The sequence below is a fragment of the Urocitellus parryii genome, chromosome 1 (genome assembly GCF_045843805.1).
Source record: "Urocitellus parryii isolate mUroPar1 chromosome 1, mUroPar1.hap1, whole genome shotgun sequence".
Classification (NCBI taxonomy): domain Eukaryota; kingdom Metazoa; phylum Chordata; class Mammalia; order Rodentia; family Sciuridae; genus Urocitellus; species Urocitellus parryii.
This window is the reverse complement of record NC_135531.1, coordinates 110,906,662-110,928,462: the sequence shown is the minus strand read 5'-3', so window position 1 is coordinate 110,928,462 and position 21,801 is coordinate 110,906,662. Positions and strand designations below refer to the sequence as shown.

The following is a 21,801-nucleotide window of genomic DNA, read 5'->3' as shown; positions in this document are numbered from 1 at the left end:
TAGTCTTCATTTTCATACCCTCTTTGCTTTCCCAACCCCAGAAGAAATATATCTGTGAAGTGAAGCTTTCAGCCATCATTTGGAGTCAAAAATCATGCCATTTCAGAAGAATCACGATATCAAAACAATCATGGGCAAACTTCAAGGAGAAAAACAAAACAAGATCCCCCTGAGCCAGCTAAGATTTTAAAAGCTCAGCTGATCAAATTCACATCAGGTAATGAACAAATTACTTTAATGGTGCAGAAGGGATGTGCCTGTTCATGGCCAAACAGAACACAAAAGAAACAATACTTACACCCTGAGTTAACAGAAAGAGTGATGGACTAATACACCAGACAGCAGTTTGAGAAACAGGGTTTCACTCCCAATATAATGTAAAAATAGAAATACAGATCTTGAAAGTGCTTAGGATGACACTCCTAGAAAATAACACTTTACTAGAGATTTCTAGAAGCCTATTTATTCACAAGATTAAAAGGATGAACTACAACTACTTATTGGACAAACACTATGATTTCTGGCCTTTTACTGTTTAAAATCCTTAAGGGGGGAGGTAAAAAATGCCGAAATTCAGGGTGCTAGGCAACAGCTCTTCCTCCCTTCCTCCCTACCCCCCCAAAATTGCTATACCACTTCACTGCCATTGCTGAAGAATCCCTTTCTATTCAGAAACGTGGCCCCTAACTAATGAAATAGGGGGATTTCTGCAAAGGGTTCCTACTATTCATGAGAATGTATTGTCCAGGGCCGTGGCAACAAAGGCCTCCAGCAACCACCCACTTTCCCACACACCTTTCTTCCACTCTTTACTCCACTCACCACCACCATCCCCTCCAACAACAGGAGGGTTGGGGTTCAGCAACAATCTTCTAGAGGAAGCTTAAGGCTTCAGCTTCTTGAGCAGTAGAAAAGACATAACAACCTGCCTAATGGTTCTTCCCCTCGTTCTTTACAGCTCAAAAAGTGCACTTGGCCAGGCAGTTCTCACCATTAAACAATTCATTCTTCTTTTGCCTCCTTTGTGTGTGTGTGGGGGGGGGGCAAAAATAGCTGAGTGTGATCACAAAACACAACTCTGGACATTCAATTTCTATACTTTACAGCCTCATTTTTTTTTTCATCTCCTAGTCCATAGGATTTAGTGACCGGAGTAAGTCTTAATCTGTAAACAAATGGTTTGCTCTACAATTAAACCATTCATTTGTCTTTTTATTCCCCCCCTTCCCTTAACTGCTTGGCGGCTGCCCAACCCAGAGACTTCTAGGTTCTTCCATTATTTAGCTCTCCCAATGGTTAAAAGGCAATAAGCTCATTTGGAGTTGATAAAACTATGCACCATCAACAAAAGCATGTAATGCTTCCAAGATGCACAGTGGCTTCTAAACGCACAATGAGGATCTGTGTGCAGTCTCCCCCCAAACAAAAATGCCAGGCCCCAATTAAGCACCCTGGGGGCCTTCAAAGCAGTTATGCTAAGTTGCAAATACAGAAAGATCCACTTGAACTCCAACTGTCTTGTGTGCTTTCCCTCCCAAGGTAGGGAAAAAGCCCGGGCAGACTGACCTCATTAAAGGGTAATTAGTGAACCCCGGGACTTGAGGGGCTACCACAATCATGCCCATTGTAAGCATTTCACTATGAGGCCACTATTTTCTTTCTTTTTTCTTTTTCTTTTTTTTTAACCCAGGAGGTCCTTGCAATCTGAAAGGCCTACATTTTAAATTTTTAAGGATTTTAATCTGTTTTTTTTTTTTTTCCCCTACTACCAGTCATCCAGTAAGAAGAAAGCAAGCAATACAAAGAGCACTCCTTCTTCTTTTGTGGAATTCTGGTGTAGCTAACAATTAGGTTTTAACATAAAATCATTTATATTCTATATATATAGAATAATCTAAAATGAGTTTTGTTTAAATGTAGTAAAAATAAATGCTCCACTTCTTGATTACAGAGATTGAAAATAGCACATAAAAAGGGACAGTAAAAATCAATCAGTGCAGGGATTTTACAGTTATTTATGACGATAATGTTGAAAAAAAACAATGGATGCATCATTTACATGTGAAGGTGTTACTTAGAAACTAATACTGAGTGATGTGATCAACATAACCACTTTACCATCAATAAAATCCTTCACAGCTCTTTAAAACCCATTATTACTGTTGATATCAATCTGCCAAGATGTTTGAGGACTGAATTCCACCATAAAATGCACCAGTAAATTTTACTGTTTACATTCTTTAACTTAAGAGTACCACCCTTCTGCAAACACTAAGCCAGAGATCCACTGTCCAAGTAGTAAAATTCTTCAGTACAGTACTGGAGACAGTAGTTTTCAAGGCAAATAAGGTAAACGGTAGTCTTAACATGACTTTCTCAAAAAGCAAAATTTAAACAACTCTAACATTTACATATAATCAGGTGGATCAGATACCTTTGTTAAAAAAACAAAAATCATTAAAAAGGAGGAAAGAGAGCTGGAGTAATGAGATTTGAAGCAATGATCTCCCTGAAAGTTAAGACCACCCCAAAACCCAGAGCCCTATTCACTCTCCTCACAGTAGATTATTTAAGGGAAGGAGAGACTTAAATCACAGATCTACACCCATCCCAACTCTTGCAACTCAAGCATTCAAACAGTTTTGAGAGTGTCTTCCAAAGACCTATATACATATTTAGGGCACTGGTCACCGCCCACAGTGACATGGCTAATGCTGCCCTTTTATTTGTCAGGCAAATTAATCACCCAATTCATGTATTTGGATTTACAACTTTTGAACATCAAATGAAAGAATTTAAAAGTGTAGAACAAAAGTCCCTGTGTTTTAGCCAAATAAACTTTAGCTATATTTAGAAGTAAATTTGTGTGTATTTGTGTTCTAGTAAAACACTTTACAGGGACCCCTCCTTAGCCAAACATCCTTGTTTTGTTTATTTTAGAAATACTACAAAATTTATTTGCAAAACTTAAACATATGCAATATATTTGGGGAAATCTTGAAAAGATGGCAAAGACTCATTAAAGAAAGGCTGGTGGGGGCAAGGGACCCCAACCCTAGTTGTTCGGTTTTCTTTGAATAAACCCAAGTATATGAGACTTTGGGGGGCAGGGAAGAATGCAAATCCTGGAAGTCATTCCAAACAGTTGGAAACTCTTCCTCTTAAAGTAAATTCAAGGGCTCAAAAAATAAATATTCAAGAGCATTAATTTGTTTCTAGATGTGTGCGTGCAAGTAAAACAGCAGTCATAATGTGGAAATTTCAGTCACATTTTGCAACTAATTGGAAGCAGATTAGAATTCCGCCTCAGGGGAACGTTGTCAAACTAGAAGCTGGAGCAAATGAAGAAAGAGGTGAAGGCGTCGTGAAGAGCTGACAGATTTACAGCGCTCAGGGCCATAAACGGGTCCCGGGCGGGAAGGAGGGCGCGTCCCCGCGGCCCCGCCGGGAGCGCGCAGCCCAGGCCCGAGACGCCAGCGGCCACGCCCCCAGGGACAAGGGCCCTCCATCTGCTCCCTAAGCGAAAACAATAAACGCACCTTCAGAAGAAGCCCCTGCTACTGATGAGATATCAAACCTGCAGACTGATAAACTGGAGGATGCAAAAGTCAGAGGGAGAGAAAGCTGCTTTATTTTTAGGGTGGGGGAGGGGAGGGAAAAAGAAAGCAGATTGTGGGGGATATTACAGCAATGGAGTAATGGAAACAGCTGCTGGCTTTCTACTTCAGTGTCTGGCATCTGCTGCGGCATCATGGGAAAGGCTGGTGAGGATTTGGGCAAGGAATGCAAATGGAGACAATTGCCCAAATGGAGTTGGATGTGGAAAAGCTCGATCGCTCTGTTTTAAAATCATGTTGCTCCCTTTGGGGATCAGAAGCAAATACTATTACCTAACTCAAATTCCACCTTCAGAACAGCTAAAAGATCTGGGAAAATGAATCCCTTTCAATCCCTTATTCAAGATGTCAAAAAATAAGACGGGATAAAGTCTAGTTGTAGGAGCAGGCTCCATTTGTCAAAGGGTTTGGCTCATCTTCCATCTATCTTCACCCAAGTTAAAAATGAACTCTTTTTCTGTGTATTCCACTTATTAAGAAAATAATAATTATTTTTTTAAAGACACTGCTTACTTTTGAACTGGCTCTGGGGGCAGTTTCTATTTGTTGTGCCTATTTTCTCCTTTGTTGCAAAGGATTCAGTTCTGATTCATTTCCATCACAAAAGAATTGAGGAAGAACTGAAGTGCAGGAGCACTAAGCGCTGCTGGGACAGTTATAAGCCTATAATAAAGCGCAGATTTGATAGCATTATCCATGTACTGTGGTGAACCACACACAAATAAACAGTTCTCTATGAAGATTGAAAACCCGAGGTTTCAGTCCTTCCAATTCAAACATTATTGTTGTTTTTAACATGAGCCATCCATAAAATCAGCCAAGGATGTGACAGGAAATCCAAAAGTAATCTGGTCTGGCTATGCGCATTTGGGGGGTGGGGGGGTGGAGATGTTTTACAGCTCACTCTCATGATATTTTAAGTGAAGAATGGGTTAAACTAAAATATAGGCACAGAAATAAATGGTACTTTTACGCCAACTAAATCCAAACGTGTGTCGAGTATACTAACCAAAAGTACAGCCCTCCAACGTGGGGAAAGCTTGCTACCCTAACTAGGAACAACTCAGACGTGACCTTTGAACCTTCAGTGACTAATGCAAAGGACAGAAAGGTACTGAAAGCAGCCAGAGGGCCAGATGTGCTTTCCTAAGAAATCAAACCAGGAGTTTTCTTTAATCAAAAGGACGAACAGTGACTTCCAGGAGTTTATGAAAGTGTGACCAACTGGAACTTTGTCGTCTGTTGCTAATTGAAGCATATAAAAGAGTCCATTTCTTAAAACATACTACAAACACTTTTTTTTTTTTTTAATTCACTGCCACATGACAAAAACCAGAATCAAGCTGACTGGTAGAAGATCAGTGCAACCAAAGACCAAGCTATTATTTCAAACTGTCAGGGGAAAGCAGTAAAATTGCTACCAGGTCTCCTTAAGTTACCCTTCAATAAAAAGAAGCCATCAGGGAAATAAGAGGAAAAGAAAACACATCAAAACCTTAAAAGTCCCTTTAAGTAAAATTATACGTCTGTGGCACCATGCCATCTGCTCTCTGGTTAACATAATAAGCCAATTCCACAACCTAAATATCTGCTTTCTAAAATCATTATGTACAGCACAAAATATAATCAATCTATTTTTATTTACCCTAAAACTGTAAAAGCTGCATTCATATGGCATTATTGGAATATACCTAAATGTCCCTGTAGGCACATTTTTCTTAAGGTGCTAGCTGACAATGAGGTTTCCCAGGAGGCAGAAACCTCAGTAGTTGAGCTGGATTCATCACAATGAATAATAATCAAACTGAGGGTGGAGGCGGGGTTGCTTTGAAAGATCAGCAATAGCATAGTATTTGTTCACCATTTCAAACCCACTTGTTCTAAGTTCTCTATTACAACTATAATATATACTTTAAATTTTTCATTTAGCTGCACTGGGATAAGAAAAGAAAACCTTCTAAATATCAGATGAGATTACCATGGTTCAAGGTCCACAGACCTATCAAAATATAAGTATTTGTATTTGCTTTGTGATCATTTCAGGTCTTCAGGCAAAATCCACAATCTCTTCTACTATAGTCCCAAAGGTGTTTCTAAACAAAATTTAGCAAATATGCAGCATTTGGTTTTAAGAACTAAGAGTCTGACCATCTTGAATATCCCCTCCCCCCAAAACAATCCAAATGCCAGGTCAATAAACTGTGAATAGTTCAACAACCTTTCATTTAGGTGCAATGGTTTTGTTCATGTTGCCAAAACCAGTTTCAATTAAAGACTTGTAACAGAAAGCAAGAAGCCACTAGTGAAACTTTGGCTGTAAGGGAGAATTGGACATGTGGCAGAGTGGAACATAAAATCAATGATGATCTTTTTTTAAAGAATAAAGTCCATACCACCTAATATTCTCAATCCAATCTACATATGCAACTACATTTGTATACACCTATGAAATATCAGTTTCAGGGCACCAATATGATTCCTGTACTAATCTGTAAGGACAATCTAAGTCATTACTGAGGCAAGGATTTTCACCTTTTCTTCTATCATCTTAGGCAGGTACTATTATCATTTGTTGAGAACAACCTTAAGGAAGAAGGATTATTTCCACTGTGATGTTGCTATAAAGGATAAACCAGTATATCTTTAGTTCTGGCTTCCCTTCCACATTATACAACAATGCTATACAAGTAAGGAATAAACTGTTTAGTATTCAAGCGAATCCCTTGATGTTCAGATCGCTGGCAAGTTCAGAGTGCTGGCAATCAAAACTATGTTGTGCTACAGTAATTACTATGAAAAACTTCCAGTGCTTAATATTAAAGAATAGAATAACACAATCCTTCCACCTCTTCTACACCTCTAGAGTGTGTTCAACATGGCAATTATCTTCGTTCAAGAAGCGGAGTTTAAACTGCATTGAAACTCAATTATAAGCATGACTTTTTTAAAACACACACTTCAAAAGGCAGGTTTCATCACATTCAAATCACTGAGCAAAATCTCTTTCCCAGCTTTGAAAAAAAAAAAAAATTCATCCCCCTCCCACGAGACATCTTCAAGTATAAAAATGACTTTTCTTAAGCTTTGGAGCCACTTTTCCCCCTTATTAAACTAGAGGGATGGCACAGCAGTTTTGAGAGACAAAGAGTGGGCCCATCTGATAAAAAGAGTTCAACCTGCAGCTCTTCTAAATGTCATGACCAGGCAGCCTACAACTGCTACCATGCTAAAAAACCAGATCACACACTTGTTAACAAAAACACATTACTTTGCTACTTTTAAGAATGCAAAGGAACTAGGAGTAGTAGATTTATGATTTAAGTGCTTGTGGCTAAAATAGCTTTCCAATTATCAAGGGCCTCTTAGGAAGAGCAAGAATGCATTATGTGTTAATGACCACAACCAGGGGTCCCTTCTCCACTCTTTTGTCAGAACCGGAGCAGATCCTCCCCGCAGCTTCACCATTAACATGTCTGTTTCCTGTCAGCCCACTCAGAGATAATGTCATTTATCTCAGGGAGGCACAAGCCCAGTCATTAGCTTCAATAAAAGACCTCAAACAAAGGCAGGATAATGTTTTACCCAGGGCTCTTACTAAACCCAGAACCAAGAATCTTAGTGCCTAAAAGTCACGAATTAGAAAGTTATTCTTAAAAAAGTATTTTGCTCATTATCGACAATGCTAGACTACATCTCTGAACAAGAGCATGGTCTATATATAGTAAACACCAATCCTAAGCACTATCACACACAATTAGATTAACCATAAATGTTGACCAAGGTTAGCCTGTGAGAGCACCCCCCACCTCCAGGAGGAAAATTGACAGAATAATTCAGGTACTAACTAAATAGTCAGATCTTTGAAGAACTGACCCCCACCCCCATTGTGAGTGCCTGCAGGAACCAAATAACCATTATAAAGTGGTCAATGGCCGAGCTTCTGGAAATCTTTTAAATAAAAGTGGAACTGGTTAAAATAAATGTAGGAACATGTGTTTTCACAGTGTTGCTCATATTACTGCAATTTCAAGTTTCTATGAAGTACCAGGTGAACTTTTTTTAAATTAAAAAAACACACACACAGACACCATCAAAATTGGAGCAAATCTCAGCCATCCAATCCCTGTTTTTCATGCTGAAAACGAAGAACAGATGGTACTTTCCATGTTGTTTGAATCTGGTTATTGAACACCTCTGTGGTTAGGGAGATTTCTGCTTAGCACTTTCGGCATACATTTCATTTACTAACTATAAAATGCTGCTTAGGAAAAATAAGTCTTTATAACACTCTAATTAAAACCATCTTGCAGCCGAGCAATTTCACTTAAAGAGCATTCTTAACCTCATGACATTTGGACAATCAATCCCCCCACATACACTTTTTGTTTTAAAGACTATTTGTAAAGTTATTAAAAGTTGCTAACTATTATCTTCTTTAGCTCAATCTTAAACAGTTGTGCATATTTCTTAATCTCTCCAGAAAATACTAAACTCAGGATTCAGGGATGAACCTGATCACAAAAGTGCTCCAAGCTACCCCCATGGGTTCTCACAGAAATGCTCCTTGGGGAAAGGGTAGCCCTTCTGCACCCACCTCAAAAAGCCCTGTCACCTTCCAGGGAAGCCTACAGAAAAGTAAGGAGCTGGATTAATGCTGACTGGGAGCCACTCTTAGTTACCAACATTTCTAACAGCTAAATCCCTTATGTAGCTTTCAAAACAGTTTGCTGTCCAACAACAATGGACTTTGTTCTTTAATTATAGCAAGTGACCTTCCTGCCCTTTATTTCACCATAGATAATCTGCACTCTCTAAGCAGAATTCATAAGGGGCACTATATCTGGGGGAAAAAAATCATCCACAAAACTCATTAATCAAAATATGTTCTTAAATTGCTCACACTCACTTAGAAAATGTGCCAGAATTCCCTAGTGAGGTGTAAAAAGGCTCTGCAAGAGAATAAAATAAAATGAATGATATCTTTTATAGGCAGTCCATTTATAGATATCACCTTTAGGATGACAAGGACCATCTTAATGAAAGCAATATGATATTACAGAAATAATTCTCTTTGGGGAATATATATTGAATAGGACCCTAAGACACAACTATGTGACCTCTGTGTTTTTCATTTCCATTTAAGCATCAGCTGCTTTGAAGAATCTTCAAATTATCTAGCGATCAAATAAACCCACATACAATACTCCATAGAAATGTTTATTTATCCCAGACGAATGCCTCCCTCTCTGATAAGTCAAAACTATAAGACCTATAAGACCGTTAAGGAGGACACATAAAGAAGGGCTTCAACACAAGACTATTATGCATCAAAAGGAAGGAGGGGGGAGGTGGAGTGGCAGGTTTTAACATCCAAAAGCCAACCCATCAAATCTACTTATTCAGACATGTCACTGGTGGCTTAACCACGAAATGGGCTACAGAAATATAGCTCCAACATCTTAGAATTATGGCATGTTTTGATTTTGTTCACGTATTAAGGGAGTGGCGACTTTTACAACATGCTTGTGGTTTCCACATAAAGGAGTAGAACACTCACTCATTTAATTAGGTTTCATAAGGTCCAATTTATCATGTTTTACATGACTTTGTATAGTGAAGAAACAGAATAAACACACCAAAAAATAGACATTTAAGCATGCTGTGAAAATTAACCAGTGACAGCAAGTCTTATGAATCTCCTGTGAACCTTCCAAGGCAGGGTGGGCAAATGCGCACACACCTACACTCCCCTTTGGTTTTCACATGCAGCCCCTCGTGAGACACATCTGATTGCTGAAAATTAATCATCTTCACTTTTAAGGTTCTGGCTTTTCACAAACTCAGATAATCAAGCAAGGCTGAAATTAAAACACTGTATTTTTTTTTTTAATACCCTTCCTTAAGGGCTAGGGATAATGGTTCAGTAAAGAAGAGCGCTTGCCTGGCATGCAGGAGGCCCTGGGTTCAATCCCCAGCACCACCTAAAATAAAATAAAACCTTCCTCCAAGATGCCTCAGAGTTGAAACATTTGTCAGGTGAAGCTTGTCCTACTCAATCTTTATTTCCTAAATAGGTATCTTCATATCATTAGGAAGTATTTTCTAAATTGAAGCCTAATTTGCCATAACCACTAGTTAGTGAAATTAGAGTTACTTCCCTGGGTGGCATTCATGCCAGGGAGTGCCATCTTTGTGTGCCAAGGATGAATGCATTCTTAAGTCCTTCTGGGGTGGAGTGGGATGGGGTGGGAAGGAAAGGCTTAAGGAATGAATTCTGAGATCCTGAGCCAACACCCCAGCTTGCCGAGAATGGCCAACACTGCAAGATCCAAGCACTTCCAAATCGTCCCAAGAGGACCTTTGTGCCAACTTCAGTGGCTAAGGTTGGCAGTGCAGCTTCCTTCCCTCTTAGGGCCAGGAGTGAATCTAAGCATCATGTGCTCTCTCCCCTTCCCCATTCCAGCCCCACCATGACTTGTTTGCTCTTCATTTGCGTAATTCATATGATCACATTTATACTGCTCTGACTGAAGATGGGTTGCGTGTATATGAATAATTTAATTCTTCCATTCTTCATCCAGTTTCCTCTGTGACTGGAAAGTGAAAAGAACACAAAAACTGGAGAACCGACACCAAGCTCTAATCTCAGTTGCCATGACAGCAGCCTTTGAGATCCTGAAATGTTCCGATTGCCAGCTAAACAAAATTGTTGAATGTGAACATTTGGCTGGAAGATTAAAAGGCTAAGGGGAATGCAAAAGGGCAGTACCTCCCACATTCCAGGCAGCCAGTGAATCCAATCAAATGCCTCTGACTCCTTAACCACAGCCATTGTGAGCACAGGATTAGGGCAATTCATCTAGATAGTTAAAGCAGATTAGAACTGCAATTTGAAGACTATTGGCAACAAAAGTAAATGCCCTACTGTACTAAGTAATAAGAACATTTCAAAACGCCTTTTAGTAGAAATTATGTGAAACTGCACACATTTAAACATAAGAACCAAAACCTGGGATTTTTAAAGGCTGATTTAAATTCATCAATGTAGAATGCTGTCTAACCAAAAGGATAAGAATTTTAAAAAGCGTTCAGTGGTCCTTTCCAAGTTTGGCATTTTTAGCTACACTTAATATACCTCTGTCAACTTCTAAAATCAAAACTTTATTCCTAAAGTCCTTTTTGAATCTTGAATGCACAAAAACAAAAATAAAAAGGTTTAAATAGAGAACCATGAATAACTGTACACAGAAACAGTGTCCCAAAGATATGTACCACCACTTAAAATTCTGATCAGCAAAGAGCAAAAATCAAATCATTTAATAAGCATATTTCCAAACAACCACACTACGAGCCACATGATAGAAATGCTGCTTCTGCAAGGCACAACCTGTAGAATTAATCTAAAGGTTAATTTTACAGAAAGATCACTTACACCCCAATTAGCTCCTAACCTGCCTGGTGGACACAGCAGACATTACTCAATGCACAACATTCACATCCCAGACCAGCAAGACACAGGCCTCCATTCCTAAGCAGCAAAACATTGGGGGCAGTTTTCCCAAGGCAGTGTTAAACTGCAGAATTTAAGACAATAACAAAGATGGGGGAAAGGACCCAAATGGTCTAAATCAGCATTGTTCAAGTGCAACACACAATCTAGTATTCAGCCTCATTCCTGTGGTCTACCCCTTTGGCTATGTCTTCACAGTTCAGGAACATTAGTCCACCAAGTCTATTTTACTCTTCTTACAGCTTTTCAGCTCCCCTGTGAAGCTGGCACCCAAGTGATAACACAAATCTCTAGCTAAAAACTTGGTGAGGGAACAAGGAAGGGTTATCATCCTAGCAGCCATCAAAAATCATCTTAGTTTTGCTGCTCATTTATGAAACCAATGACCCAACACCCCAAGCCTGGAGTTTAATTCAGAACCAATAACAGGAAACCATCCAAGGATATCCTTTGACTGAACTATTTTGGAGAAAGTAACAATGAATGGGCTGAGGGGGGAGTGTTAAATGGAATCCTGAACATTGCTCTCCACAGAGGAAACTTGAACCCTGCACCTAAGGACACATTACCAGCAATAATAGGGGCATGTAAACTGAACAGAACACTGTTCTCCTTTGGGGAGAAACCAAGACAAGAGGCAAGTGGGCGCATAAGCAGGTTTTCAAATAAAAGCACACCACAACTTGCTGACTAGCCAGGAGCCCACGTGCAGGGCAGAAGGTACTTAGAACACTCAGACCCTCCCACCTGGGGGCCCAAAGCAGAAGCAGCAAAAGCAACAGCAGCAGAGTCAAACACGGCACCCGGGAAAGCGCCCCCATATCAATTTTTAATGCCAAGGACGTATCTCAGAGAAATCTCACAAAGAAGGAAAGCACGAAGAAGTGTAAGGCACACAGAGGCACACCCCCACACACCCACACAAATGCACATAGAAGAGAGTGGGACATCTAGGAAGGCGACTTTATCCTACCTTCTCAGTTTTCAGTTTCTTGATTCGCCTGTGGCTCTCCTCCTCCTCCTCTTCCTTCTTTACCAACATAGAGTTTCCCATGAGCCCTGAATCCGGAGCACTTTTGCTAACTTCCCCTGCAGCCGCGACGCTGCCACTCCCAGTGCCCCCGCAGTGGAAGGGGCTCGCGCCACCTCCATTGCTCTTGGCCCCAAAGCCATAGAGGTGCCCCCCGGAAGGGGCCTGGCCGCCACTGCCATTCTGGTGGCCCTGCAGGAGGTCGTGCTTGTCCTTCCTGGATTTCCCCGCATCCTTATCCCGCTTGGCGCCTCGGCTGCTCTGGCTTTTACCTGGCTTCTCCTCTTTGCTTTTCCCACAGGAGCCTGCCCCCGCGGTGGCAGCGGAGGTGCTGGTGCTGGTACTATTGCTGTTTGGGTTGCTGCCGCCGCCGCCGCCGCCGCCGCTGCTCACACTTTGACCCAGCGCTGAATTCATGCCAGTTGCCTCTCCAGGGCGCCCTTGGACTTCCTGCCTCTTGCCAGTGCTGCTGATCTCGGGAATCCCATACAAGGCAGCAGAAGGCAGAGATTTATTAGCATCCTTAGAAGTTTTACTCCTTTTCACTTTTGATTTGCTGGTCTCTTTGTGTGAATTCCCCTGGGGAGCAGAGGGCTGAACAGAAGCAAATTTTAGGCCATCAGCTAAGGCTGCTGTAGCACTGGCCCCACTGGAGGCCGGACCTCCACAATCCTTAGAGCTGCTGCTGCTAGTGGTGTTGGTGGAATTATTCATCTCAAATTTCTGTCTGTCCTTCTCCAAATCAGCGTCCAAATCAATTATTAAATTTCCAACCCCGATTTCCCAATCATCGCCACTGTCATAAGTATCAACTGTATTTGGATCCACACCTTTTCCTGCAGTAGAAATGTTCACTGACATCCTGAAGATGAGCTCTCTAGAATAAAAATCCGATGAACTTTCCTTTGGAGATGAGGGGACATTCGTTTAGCTCCGCTGGGCTTTCTCTTAAAGAAAAAAAAAAAAAATCTTCCAATCTTCCTCTTCTTTATCCTGCCCCACGAATGTGTCCAGGGATTTTTACACCCTTCAGTCCAGGTCCACCTTTTCCTGTGAAGGGGGGAAAAGTCGAATATTTCTTGTCTGGGTGTTACCAGAATAAGAAAAGATTAATACTGGGGAGTCAGTAAGGGGTACAGGGAAGGATAGAGAGTAAGGTGCCTCATGTATTGTCTCCACAGTCCAATATCAGGTTTAAAGGAAAATAATCAGACCCAAAAAACAAACCCATGACAGTAAGCATCTTACTAAAATCCCTTTATCAACAACACAAGGATAATCACTTTTTTAAAAAGCATTAAAATATCTTAAGGATCTGATTCAAGTGCAGAAAGGTTTTTGTGGGTTTCTTTTAAGTTTAGAATTCTGTCTGGCACATGTGATATCTCAGCCCCTGAAATACAGCTTGAACACTCAGACAAGAGGAACACAGCATTAAACAGCCCTAAACGTGTCCTAGCTCTTGCAATTTAAAAGACCAGACCCTGGAAGTTTTCTGAAGACTAATTTTCAGAATGATGTTGCTAATTTTTCCTTATTTCTAATTTTAGCACTTCTTTTTACAAATTGTCTGGGCAATCTGGTATTTGTTCCCAGTAAGGAACAGAAAAAAACAACCAATAATCCCCCCACACACATGCATACCTCTCTCCTATCCTCTCTTCCCCAACAGCTTATACATTTTTTTTAAAATACACACATGTCTTCAAGAGCATTTCTCTATATAAAAGACAGTGTTATATAAAAGGTTAAATATTTGCCTTGAGAAAAAAAAATCCATCTAAACAATTCTACTATATCCCTAGGTCACAGAATTGCTCAGTCTGTTAAATATGGTGCTACTGACTGTACAGGGAAACTGATTAAGACATACACTTTAAGTGATCTGCGCCAAGGTGGCCTCAATGACCGCAAATGAGTGTGTGTTTGACAAAGAGCAGTTAAAACGGTTTTTAAAGGGATCAGCCCCTTTTTAACAGTTGATTGTCAAGGAAAAAAATAAATAAATATACATACACACAGAGAGAGAAAAAGAGAGAGAGACAGACAGAGAGAGAGATTGCTTACCTTTAATCCTTTATCATTTTTAATTAGGCCAGCAAATCAAAATGCATTTCCCACTCCACTCGGCAAACAAGCCTGTGCCTCATTTTACTTAAACACCAAATGATCAAGAAGGAAGAAACCAAATAACACATCTCAGCCAGAATAATCACTCGATAACATTATTCCACCTCCCCACCCCCCTCTTTTGGCAAACGGATCAGGAGTCCTTTTCTCCTTAAAAAAATGTGTCACTGTACAGCTGGAAGATAATGTTTCACATTCACAACAGAAGCACCAAAGGTTTTTTTCCCTCTTAACAAGCATCGAGAATAATAGGGTTTAAAAGAGAGAAGAGAGAGAGAAAGAGCTTAGAGAAAAAAGTTTTCCCAACTTCTCATTCCGCCTTCAGTTCCAGACTTCAGAGTCACCGTGATCAGTAAGTAATGATCCCATGTAGCAAACCTACAGGCGTCCGCTAGTAACAAGACAGAATGTGCTAACATCGGGATAAATTAGTGAAAGGGAAGAAAGAATAAGAAGAAAGGACTGAAAATCTGGGCTGGATTCCGCCTGTTAGTCGGGAAGTGGCATTTTTCCGCCCGTCCTGACAGATTTGATTTCTCCAACTAACTTAAGAGACAAGGAGGGGGAAGAAGAATGGAGGGAGGAGGAGGAGGAGAAGGAGGAAGAAAGGGTGGGATGAGAAGCTGAGCCAGAGGAGAAGAAGAAAGGTGTGGAGGAGGAGGGAGCAGACGATTCAGTGAGCTGATAAACCAGTTATAACAGCATTCGCTCGGGGCGGGGGGCAGCCGAGTGGGGGAAATAACGGCGTTTAAAATGGGCTCAGACTTCGAAACCTAAAGGATGTGATGTTTTCCTGTTTTATGTTGTTTTAAGAAAAAGGAACCGGGTTCCTTAGTATAGCCCTGGGGGGGGGCGGGGGCGAGTTAAAATCCTCTGTCGCTCAAGTCCATCAGTCATGTGGTAATTCGATAATTTAAGTTAAAAAAAAAAATAAGACGACCTTTTTCAAGACAGTTTTCCCCCCTTACACACGCAGCAAACGGTGCGTCTCCCTTCTATTTATTTTTTTCTCTCCTCCTCCACCTCTCGCCCACCCCCTCCTGTGTTTAGTCAGATGGCCTCGGAGCTTGGCTTAGTATTTTTAATTAGCTGGCGTTTGGAAGCTAAAAGCAGTAATGAATTGTTGATGGATTGGAAGTGGAGAGTCGCTTTGCTGGAAATGTCGGGGCCTGGAGAGGGGGATGGGCGAGTTAGCAACAACCAACCATCTAAAAGGAGCGATTTTGTTACAGTGCAAGCCTTTCACATCACGTGAGGATCAAGGGCTCAATTGGTTGTCGTGAGAACAAAAATGGTGACAAGCGTATCAAGAAAATACTGATCTGGTCTTTAAAAAAAAGCTGAAGGTCTCTCGCCTCCCCCTGCACACACTCCCCCCACCGTCGCCCCCGCCCCCACCCGCAGTGGGCGAAGCTACAAGTTATGAATGTGAAACATTTCTCAGATCTAGGATCTCGGAAGTTCGGAAGGAGTGAAATGTAATGAGCACAAGAGCAAAGCAGATGTTTTAAAGAAACACCTTATAAACCTTTCCTCAACTTATCTCCAATTTGTCGGTTTTCCCAAGGGGCCAGAGACGCGGACGCCTGGGGGAGGGGGACAGCACCTCCGAACTATTAGGATTTTAGGGACCCCTTCATGTATTACACAAAGAAAAAAAAAAACATTTTTCTAGCTTTCAAACTGGGTCCTTAAATAAACACACCATTGTTACTATTTGTGGGTTTGTTTGGGTTGGGTGGGGCTTTTTTTTTTTCCTTCTTTTTCTCTTAATGGTGTCTTTGCTGGTTGCTTTTTTTAAGACGGTGGAAAATGGTAGTTATAACCATTATATGTAATGGATGAATGTCCCCTTAATATTAAATTATTGGGCACTAGAATGTGACAGGAGACAAAAATCGGCTTGTTCTGCCCTTGCCCCCATTTTAATGGCTCTGTTTGGGAGGGGATCTGCCCAGCTAGGAAAGGAGAGGAAGAAGGTAAGGTGCGCTAGAGAATTGACACTACGGACCAGGATATGTAACTGTGTCACTTTTATTCTCTTTGGGTTAGAGCCCAAAAGGTAATTTACTCTAAGTTACCCCGAGTGCCCAGTCAAGCTTAATTTGTGTGAAGAAGTTACAAATGCTTTACCCTCCACTGAATAAAATTCACCCTTCTTGGGTTGTTCTAAATGCAAAAGCCAAATCCTGTAACTAGTTCCTCATTTCAATGCATAAAACTCGCACATTCCCCTGCATGAAGTCCCCGCTAAGTGCTATATAGAGACACACCACGCAACCGTACTTACGGTCTGTATGGGATCGAGTTGACCTTTTCCTTCTAACTGCATTGAATGTGTTTGGTTGCAGCCGCTTTATTTTGGAAATTATAATCTCTTCAACAAATTTTTTATTAAAGAAGATGGACCATCAAATATCACAGACCGTCCTGTGTATTTTTTATAAAAACAAAAAATAAAATTAAAACAAAAAACAAAAATCCCCCTGGTGCACACACACAAGCTTGTTCTGCAATAACTGAAATCAGGACCGAAACACAACACACACACAGGGGGAGTGGAGCAAAAGGAGCTCTCAGCCTCTATACCTGAAAGGGACTTTTCTTTGTTCCCAATGCCCTTTCGCATCGGGCCAATCAGAGAGCAGCTTTTATGAAACTGGGCTCTCTCATTGGCTAGCTGCTTTCTCTTGGCTACTGTAGGGGGTTGAGATATACACACGTATAAAACACACACTGAGCTCGGGTGGGGGTGCGGTGGGGGGTAGTTGTGGAGACAAAGCGTTTTATTTTCCAACCAGATTGGGGTTGAGAAACCTCCCGCAGTAAGAAGGGGGGAAAAAAATGGAGCACCCGTTTCAATTACTACATCATTCACATAAAACACTTATTTATTAAAACAAATCTCAAACAGGCTGCGAAAAGAGGATGTCGGTAAATACAAGTTTGATTGTGTTATCTTGGGGGAAATAATGTATGTGATCGCTCGGTGGCAGAGGGAAGCCAAATGAGCCACTAGCGCGTAGCGAGGAGAACAGGGAGGCTGGCTGTGTGGAAATGACTTCGAGCGTTTTGCTGGCTTCCCTTCCTTGTTCCAAGGACTCGGCAGCCGAACTCCCAAGAATGATTTTCTGTATTGCAGCTTCAGGCTCTCAGCCCTCCCCCACCACTTTGCCCTTCTTGCAATTTTTTTTCCCTGTGTTTTTTGCTCGCTGATTAAATAAGAAAAATCGATCTGGGGGTAAAGGCGGCGGTGGGGAAACAAGTAACCCTTTTGTTTCCAGTCTTCGGGTTTACAACCACTGAAGTGTGAACGCTGGCAACCATTTAGCCAACACTACAGGAACGGTTCTTCCCTTAAATTAGTAACAAACCTTTCCACCTGGTCATAGGAGGCTCCAAAAAATAAAAAATACAATAAGGCCACCGCCAACCATATTAACACCTCGGGCCAGTCTCATATTTTTTTTTTAAATCGATTTGTGGGAGATAAAATATACTAGGAAGATTAACCCCTTAAATAGTCCCAGTCCACATTTTTAAACCATTGGGATTGTTGTAATTCCTCTTTCCCCAAATCTTTAACCCTAACTTGGGAGAGTGGGGTATCTTAGTTCTCTGAATGCTACATCTGCAATCCACAACCCCCATAATTTAGTTTTTATTGTAGGACATATGCAACCAGGTTAATAAGATTCATGACATAGTTAAGAGGTTAATATGCAATAACAAGTTGTTAATATATCTTTAAATGAATGTGTTTATATATTAAGACTTCAGAGTATGTTTTATTTATAATTTTTCATGGTTGCTTTCCATTATTTTTAGGAGCTATAATATGGAAATTTTAAAGCCAGTGGTCGCTCTGAATTTAATGGAAAGCATCATGATCCCAAGTTTTAAGGATCCAGTAATAGTGGGATTGTAATTTCCACCTGACAATTGCAATTTAAGAATGTGTCTTAACAAAGTCAAATGGACACATAAAGTGAATTAGTGCTAGCAGAAGATAGCATATGATGTAAATATTCAGTGATGACTTTGTGGATCAATACAAATATTTATGTCACATGTTTTAAGTACTGGCTATTGACTCATGTTTGGGCTTTTAATATATTTAGTCCATTAGAAAAAAAATGCCAATTTGTTGTTTCACTATGCTAGATGAACTAGATTTGATGTTGCAAATAGTAATAGACAGCAGTTTCCACCCTTTATTGGGGTATATAAACCAAAGGAATGCAATCTATAATAGTCCTTAGATCTCCCTAAATGCATTTGCATTCAAATTGAAGCTGTACATAAACAAACAAAATGGGACAAATAAAATATCTCATATCCACTTACCTTCCATTTTAGTTTTGATATTTGTTTTATAGTTTTGAATGTACAGATTTTACATTTGCATATGGGCCTGTTGATAATAACACAGCACCTTAATTTTTCAGCTTTCAGAGGAGTGGTTCCTCAAAGCATCAGATCACTCTTGGGTACTTCCTAGGTCTCTGGGGTGTCCTCTCCATTTCAGCCTTTGGAAGCCTATGGTTACATCCATGTGTTACGTCAGTTTGGAAAAAAATTAACAGTTAGCTCTTAATAACAACAGGACTTCAAAGGGCATTTAAAAAAATGAGACCTAGTGACAATGGAGAAGTATAGGGCTCCTCCAATATGTCTCCTTAAGTAAAAGCAAAGCACAAGTCTACAGCATAGATTTATTGTAATCAAAACCGAAGTCTAAGAATACACACACTTTCTAAACTAGCTCTAACTTCACACCTCACCCTACCCCTTAACCCTTTTTATTAAACATCACTGGCCAAAGACGAAGGTTTATGTCCAAATGTACCACATGTTAAACTCAATTATTTGATAAATTAAAGCATTTTCTCCCCTTACACCCTATCCCCATCTCCTGGTTTCCAAGTTCTTCCAGGCAACTTTTGAATAAAACAATGTTGTCAGGGCTGGGGTTGTGGCTCAGTGGTAGAATGCTTGCCTAGCATGTGTGAGGCACTGGGTTTGAGTCTCAGCATCACATATAAATAAATAAATAAAATAAAGGTCTATCAACAACTAAAAATATATTAAACAAAACAAAACAGTGTTGTGATACTGGCTTTACATGTGGTGTTTGTTTGACAAAGAGGCCAATCAAGAGATTCCTCCTGCCTCAGCCTGCATCACTGCACCTCGCATAATTTTACATTATAGTGTGTGTCAACTCAGAGATTTGGAAGGGGGAAGGAGATGTTTGAAAAAGAGGAAAGGACTGGGAATTGACGGTTGGAGAAAGCATAAGAATAATGTCAAAGGGGCAGTTGAAGGGTGTCATCCCACCTCCAGAGATGGCCATTACCTCTCCCTGGGACTTTGCCTAGGATATACTGCGTTCTTTACAAGGTAATCAAAAGGTTTTGGCAAAAGCTAAGGAAGTCAAGGGCTTCAAGCAATAAGATGGAAAAACACGATGGTCTTTGTCTGTGTTTCCTCTGATTTGGGCTATGTTAATAAGGATCAGAAACAAGTTCTTAAATTTTTGTTTGTTTTGTTGTTGTACTTGATATTGAACCCAGCTTGTTCCACTGAGCTACACCCCCTGGCCCTTTTTATTTTTGAAGACAGGACCTGGCTAAGTTGCTGAGGCTGACTTCAAACATGCGATCCTCCTGACTCAGCTTTCCCAGTCACTGGGATTTCAGGCATGCATCACTGTGACCAGTGAGTTTTTGCTTATTTGGAAGCAAGTCTATTCCTTGACCTAGTTTTTTAAATCTGTGCCAACATCAACACTTGAAATCTACTCAAGACCAAGGGAAAAAATATAAAAATAAAAATAAATTCTATGCATAAATGGACTTAATTTATAGAAAAAGGAACTTAATTTAAACATATATAAATGTACTGGCTACAGGCTAACTCAGGAAAAATGTAGAGAAAGATCCTTATCTATTTGAGACTGTTATGCAATGGTCTGCCTGAAGGCAGTGGGCAGGTGACCTACTCTGTTTTCTAGGGAAGGTAGAGTTGGTGATTTATTAAACATCCACACAAACATTACCAGGTCTTCACCCTTTTTCCCTATAATTAATAGGTAATATATAGTAGATATAGATAAAGGTATAAATAGGGTTTTTTTCATGTATTTCATATATATATATCAGGCAAGCACTCTATCTCTGAGCTATATCCACACTTCCATATAGATTATATATATGGGGGGAAGGGGAGGATTGAACCCAGGGGCACTTAACCATGGAGCCACATCCTCAGCCCTTTTTATTTAATTTTTATTTTGAGATAGGGTCTCACTAAGTTGTTGAGGCTTGCCTCAAACTTGTGATCCTCTTGCCTCAGACTCCTGGAGTCGCTGAAATTACAGGCGTGTGCCACCATGCCCAGCTCCTAGGTAATATCTTAACGTTCTACTTGCTAAAGAGCTACTAGAAAAACTTTCTCGGCCCTTTTACACCTGCATACTAAAACCAATCCAAGTTTCTGTGGAGAACTTTTAACAATATCCTTCTCTGGTTAACTCTCATCAAAGAGATGAGCAGTGTTCTTGGTTAAATATTTGATATTTTACATCATTCAGAAATATCACTGGACCAAGATACAACACCCAAATGCTGGTATACAGGTGAGAGAGAGGATCGTGTATACTGAAACATTTCGGGTCCTTTGTGTGGTTTAGAGATGGGGGGGGGTGGGGTGAATGGGAAAGAAAGACACCAGTGGTGTATCCTGCTGTGAAAGTCTTGGATATTTCTGAAAAAACATGTTGTGACTATAGATACTTACAAACATTGCATAACATGGCTATATTAAACTTTTCAGGTCATTTTTGTGCTCTACTAACTGATCTTCAATTTAAATTCCTTTGAGTATGATAAAGGGACTTTGTATCTAAAAGAGAGAATAATGACTACATTGACAAATCTTAATAATACAGTTTAGTTCAAAAGAGTTAGGATGACATCAAGCAAATATTGCACAAATTGATTTAAGAGTACATAAATACAGGACTGGGGATATAGCTCAGTGGCCGAGCATTTGCCTAGTATGAACAAGGCCCACATTTCATCCTCAGTATAAGAAAGAAAGGAGAAAGAAAGAAAGAAAGTTGAAGAAGGTGGTGCTTTTCCCTATAGATTCATATAATTCCTCATTCCTTCTCCCAATCCTACACCTTAAAATAATCAAAAAGGAAAAGCAGATTGTATCCCTTTCATGCCTTTCAGTTCCAAAGAACCTAGCAAACCACTGCAAAACAGCACATTCTTTTAAAGGAAAACATTTGTATACTGCTTGCATTGAGAGAATTGTAATGTAGGTCAGTGTTAAGTGACTGAAATCGTACCCCTGCTTGGCCCAGACTCTTGCGGTGTAGTGTGTGCTACTCTATCTGAACTGGTGCCCTAGCAAGATCTGTGGATCCGTTAGCAAAGTAAGGCAATTTACATTGCATGTAATGAAACCATTTCTGGAAAAGGATTTTTCCTTTATGCTGGTAG

At 40.4% G+C, this 21,801-nt stretch overlaps 1 protein-coding gene across 1 annotated transcript in view; it reads right to left on the bottom strand.

Moving 5' to 3' along the window:
* Window positions 1-13,018, bottom strand: part of Znf608 (zinc finger protein 608) — a 101,773-nt gene extending 88,755 nt beyond the window's left edge. The window contains exon 1 of the mRNA XM_026409524.2: window positions 12,101-13,018. Within this exon, the coding sequence (XP_026265309.2) occupies window positions 12,101-13,018 (918 nt within the window). The remainder of the gene's footprint in view (window positions 1-12,100) is intronic.
* Window positions 13,019-21,801: the final 8,783 nt, after the last annotated feature.